This window comes from Apaloderma vittatum, unplaced genomic scaffold, assembly GCF_000703405.1.
Source record: "Apaloderma vittatum isolate BGI_N311 unplaced genomic scaffold, ASM70340v1 scaffold5992, whole genome shotgun sequence".
Taxonomy (NCBI): domain Eukaryota; kingdom Metazoa; phylum Chordata; class Aves; order Trogoniformes; family Trogonidae; genus Apaloderma; species Apaloderma vittatum.
Genome location: NW_009705180.1, coordinates 62,944 through 68,199, shown reverse-complemented (window position 1 = coordinate 68,199; position 5,256 = coordinate 62,944). Strand labels below are relative to the sequence as shown.

The 5,256-nt window shown below is 37.1% G+C and overlaps 1 protein-coding gene across 1 annotated transcript in view; it reads left to right on the top strand.

The window, feature by feature from the left end:
- Nucleotides 1–5,256, top strand: part of CMAS (cytidine monophosphate N-acetylneuraminic acid synthetase) — a gene marked incomplete at its 5' end in the record, with an annotated part of 10,846 nt that overhangs the window by 5,312 nt on the left and 278 nt on the right. The window contains 5 exons of the mRNA XM_009865296.1: nucleotides 466–599; nucleotides 1,890–1,984; nucleotides 2,730–2,901; nucleotides 4,092–4,242; nucleotides 4,960–5,219. Coding sequence (XP_009863598.1) covers nucleotides 466–599; nucleotides 1,890–1,984; nucleotides 2,730–2,901; nucleotides 4,092–4,242; nucleotides 4,960–5,219 — 812 coding nt within the window. The remainder of the gene's footprint in view (nucleotides 1–465; nucleotides 600–1,889; nucleotides 1,985–2,729; nucleotides 2,902–4,091; nucleotides 4,243–4,959; nucleotides 5,220–5,256) is intronic.

Sequence of the window (5,256 nt, the reverse complement as noted above, 5' to 3'; positions counted from 1 at the left end):
TGGTTTTAGGCCTAGGTAGCTGAATGGTTTCTTTGCATTTATCCTCACTGTAAGTTAAACTCCTTCCTGTCATCACTAGGAGATAGAGGACGGAAAGACTGTAGCATTTCTTCCACTTTAACAAGGACAGTCTAGAATAATGTTCCCTCTATTCCTTCTAGGAACCAGTTTTGGAGATGACAACTTCTCAGTTTTGTTTTGGTTTTTTTTCTAAGTTGGAATGGAAATGGAATTGAAAATTCCCTTTTCCTCTGGTAGAAATGCAGGGCAGTCCTTCAGTTTTTTATCCACATTTCAAAGAGAAGCAATTCAGCGATTCTTTATAAAGCTAAGTAACAAGAGGCAACAATGAAAAAAGTTGATGACTGAATTGTCATTAATTTTTCAACAGAAAAGTTAAAGAAAGTTAAGTGACTGAACAGGAATTCCAGAAAGCTTACTTTTGATGGTTTTGTCTTTTAACAGAAAACAAAATGACAGAGCCTCAAAACCTGAATCCAGCAAAACGATACCGGAGGCAAGACTGGCCCGGGGAGCTGTATGAAAATGGCTCATTTTATTTTGCCAGGAGACATTTGATTGAGAAGGGCTACTTGCAGGTTAGTGCTGCTGGGTTTTGTGCTCTTTAGGGTAGTATGTACCTTGCTTTTGTTATAGAGGGTTCTAAATTCAATAATGTATTTCTGATGCAGTCAGTACAAAGTAACATGACTTGGACCTAAGAATGGATTGCTTATTACTTGTGAATTAACAGGGCTAGTTGTAGTTAGGGCAGTTCCAGTAGCAGCATTCTCCACAGCAAACAAATTTATGCAAATAATACTGAGCAGTACAGAGCTATATGCCTAAACCATTAAACTGAGTTTCACATCAGTTCACAAACATGTGAGCGTGTATCTTAATTCATTTCAGTGTTACTGAGGGTGTGTAACTGACCTTCCTGCAGTGTCATAGACTTCTTATATAATCCATAAACTTGTATTCTCGGTCAGTTTAGTCTTATGCCAGTTTGGTATGGTAACTTAAACAGCCTTTTCCCCTTTCCTGTTGTTTATATCCCACTGTAGTAATGCAGAACAAATGTATTTACTTCAGCTTGCATTTTGTTTGTCTACAAATATAGTGTCTTAGTTTTCTTATGCAAGACAAGTTCTTCATCTTACAGATCATTTCCAGTGTTTGTCAGTGGAACTGAAAAAAATCCCCATGTAGATATTTCCGTATTTGTAATTGGAATACCATATTAGGTACATCAAGAACACCAGGTTTATTCCCCTTTCTTTTCCAGATACCTCAGTAATGCAGAGATATGAGCTTTAGGGTTCTGTAGTTTGCCACAGACACATGCAGTGCCAGCTAGTGCTGTACTGTGCAGACTTGTGAGCAATGATCTGCATAGTACAATTTTGTTAGATTCTATGTTTTACAAAGATTAAGCCACTAACTCTGAGAATCAGGTCTTTTATTTTTTTTTTATATTACATTGGGGTGTGGCAGATATTTTTCCAATAGAAGTTAAGTCTTTGTGTAGATAGGAACTGAAAAATAGACATATTCTTACTAAGTGAATGCTATAGGTGTTACTATTTTACTGTATTAAAAGACCTAGTAAAATCATTGTGACATAATGATTCTAATACGTAACATCTTTCTTGCACGCTTTCTGTAGCTGTAAAATGAAAATGTTTATTAGTCACTGCTTACAGAAAGTTTTTTCAAATGCGTGGTTCTGTGTCACTGGCGAAAACGTCATTAGTTCACTTTATGTATAAAGCTGTTGTGACCACTGTCTAATCAGATACTTCACTTCATTACATGGTACTTAATTGCGCAGTTTTGTATTTGTATTAACCCAGGGAGGAAATTTTGATGAATTCTATTTTATTTAGGGTGGTAAAATGGCCTACTATGAAATGCGTGCAGAGCACAGTGTGGATATTGATATAGACATTGACTGGCCTATTGCAGAGCAGAGGGTATTGAGGTAAAAATGCATTTTATTCCTTTATTTCTTTGATAGTTCTTACTGTTTCAAAGTGTGGTCATGTGAATTCATAATGTATGTAATGTAAGTAATAAGGATCAAAGATAACTGGACAACTTAATTCCGCCTGTCATTGAAATCATCTGAATTACCTTTGCTGTGTTTGCGGGTTTTTATTTTATTTTATTTTTCTCAAAGTTCAACTGGGGGTAAAATGGTATACCATAGCAATGTGTGAGCATCATCTCTGTGTTTTCTAGCTGAATTCTCCCAGGCTTGCATGCTTTGGACCCCATTTACTGATGCGCATGACTGAGAGTGTTCATGTGTAAGGCATGAGTGGATTACCGGTTGCCAGTTGCTTTTTTTCGCTGTAGCTACTCTGCACCTCTCTAAGGAAATAATGGGTGGGAATGGAGTATGTTTTCTGTGCCTTCTTCATCCTTTACTCTATTTTGGGTTTGCTCCAAATAAGTGCTGCAGAACACAGTAACCTCTTATGCTAAGGAAATTAATCTTGCCCTAATTTTTAAGTGGGCAACATAACTGTGCTGTCCTTTGGATCATTTTTTTTCTTCTTTGAAGAGGGAGAATATAGAGAACAACGATGATGAGAAAAGTCATTAGAAAACAAAAAAGAATTTCAAAGCTGATTCTTCTGTCTGAAGATCACAATTGTATTTGAAATACTTGATTTTGGAGTGTGCAAAAACTTCCATCCTAAAAAGATAACTTCTTTGTCTAGCTTTGGTTACTTTGGCAAAGAGCCATTAAAAGAGGTGAAGCTATTGGTTTGCAGTATTGATGGATGCCTGACAAATGGTCGTATTTATGTGACAGAAGATCAGAAGGAAATGGTCTCCTATGATTATAGAGATATTGTTGGTATCGATCTATTAAAGAAAAGAGGAATCCAGGTAAGTCTTCCGAAGTATGAGGCTCTGTGTCTGATGTAACCTTAACATTAAAAGTTTTTAAAACTGTGCAGTGTATAAGCTTAAGTTTCTTCAGAGTGCTTGTGAACAAGCAGCATAATACATAGGTTCAGGCTTGGGACAAAACTGAAAAAATGTAGGAGGAAATTTTTATGGTGTTTCGCTAGCACCAGTCATACTGTTCTGTGCAGTCTAGACACTCATCAGGTAGAAATCAGCTCTACCAAGCAGGGATAATGTTGTTACCTCTTGGCTAAAGAATAAATTAAGTCGTCTTAGATGGCCCATGATTGTTGCAAAGAGGGGAAATCAAATCACAAACATTTTTGTCTGCATACTTCTTTTAGTCAGAACTTAGATTCTTTGAATTTGTAAGAATTCAGTGTAAATGAAAAACTGAAACAAAACGGATTGTAACATGTTTACTTCTATTATTATTATTGTGGCTGTTATTATTGATTACTGTTACTGCTGCTACCAAATTTTGCTGATCTGAATCTTTGCTTGCATTTTTGTAAAATTAGCCTCCTATTTCCTGTCTTTGATAAAACTAGAAGAATTTGGGGGGGCATAAGAACCGTGTGGTTTTAGGCTGCCTTGAAAGAGCCTTAACTCAAGTTTTATTGCAGATGGGCATAGGCATGGCTAAGACCAGGGTAGCTATTCCCCAAGTAGACTTCTGCAGATACATTTTTGGAGTCTCTATTGTGGGATTTTTTCGTAACAGGTTAGACGAAACATTTATGACAGACTTTGATATGACTGTTGCTGCTTTGGGACAGTGAAATGAAGAGTAGGTGTTTTTTTCAGAACTCCCTCAGCTTCATGGTTTGTGAGGTAACAAGGAGAGGAAGCTTGTAGTAATTGTTTTGTTGCCTATGGGAGCCCATTTCCACACTTGCTGTGATTTGGAATTTTTCTTTAAAAACCTCCTGGGCTGCACATTATGTATTTCTAGTATATGTTACTGGTACTCTTGATTTGTGCACCACTTCTGTTCATTTTGTACTTAAAAATCAATGCCCAGTATTTGAAAGCAATTAGAGAAGATAAGTTTGTCCACAGGTTGGACAGAAAATTTGGAGAGGTTGTGTGTGACATTTTTTTTGAAATCCTGCTGCAATGGTATTTGAGTTTTAGCTTACCTTACTAACTGGACTTTATTTTAATAGGTTCGACTCATCTCTGAAAGAGATTGTTCAAAAACGCTGTCAGCTATGCAGCTGGGATGTGTAGCAAAAGTTAGTGCAACAAATAAATTACAAGTCCTGGATGACTGGCAAAAAGACATGGGTTTGAGCTGGAAAGAAATTGCTTATTTAGGTCAGTTCCTTTCTTCTGATAGTAAAATTTCATATTGTGTAGGCACATAAAAGCTTCATAGTGCTTCTCAGCTTCAAAACACTTTTCTCTTTGTTAATACACCAAACTTATTTGGATTGACATGCTGGTTACAGCACACAGTCACCAAAAGCAGGTACGTATTTTAAGGCTTGTTAGGGTACAGTCTAAATATTAAAGGTATTGGTAAATCAGCATCTGATTTGCTGAGGGAAGTTGTAGCTGTTTTTGTAATGATATTTAGGAAATCTTTTGATATTATGTAAGCATACAGTTACGGTTCAGAATTTTGAACTGGTTCTAGTTCATTTCAGATGGAGATTGTATAGGTTATATTCTGAAATGGAAACAAGAAAGAGACAGAATTAAAACTGAAAGCCATATGATTCTGTACAAAACTGTATTTCAGTGAGAACTTAAATGTACAGTCTGGCAAATGCTTACTTTTAGTTTTACTACTCTTAAAAGTACCATTCTGTTGCTCAAAAATCGTGGCAAGTGCGATCAGTGTTCACGTGTATCACAAAGATTTTCTGAGAGCTGACTCACGTGTGAAGTGCCACTGAGCTGCTGAGATGAAATTTGTGGCAAGAATACAAATTCTAAAGAGCAGATCAATATGCTCAAGGAGAAATACTGAGTTTGCTCAGTTTTTTCCCCTCTGTGATATTTTCCCTTCTCTGTCATCTTTCTCAATAGGAAATGAAGAGTCTGATGTGGAGTGCCTGAAGAAAGCTGGCATGAGTGGTGTGCCTGCTGACGCTTGTGCCCTTGCTCAGAAGGCTGCTGGTTATATTTGTAAAAGCAGTGGTGGCTGTGGAGCTGTCCGGGAGTTTGCAGAACACATATTCCTGTTGTTAGAAAAAGTCAACTCTGCAAGAAAGCATTTTTTTCAGCAGGAAAGGGAATGGGGGGGAAATGAGAACAGCAGGAAAGGAAATAAGGAACTAATGAAAAAAGTGAAGCACAGCTGGTCAATCCTGCTTTTTTTTCTCC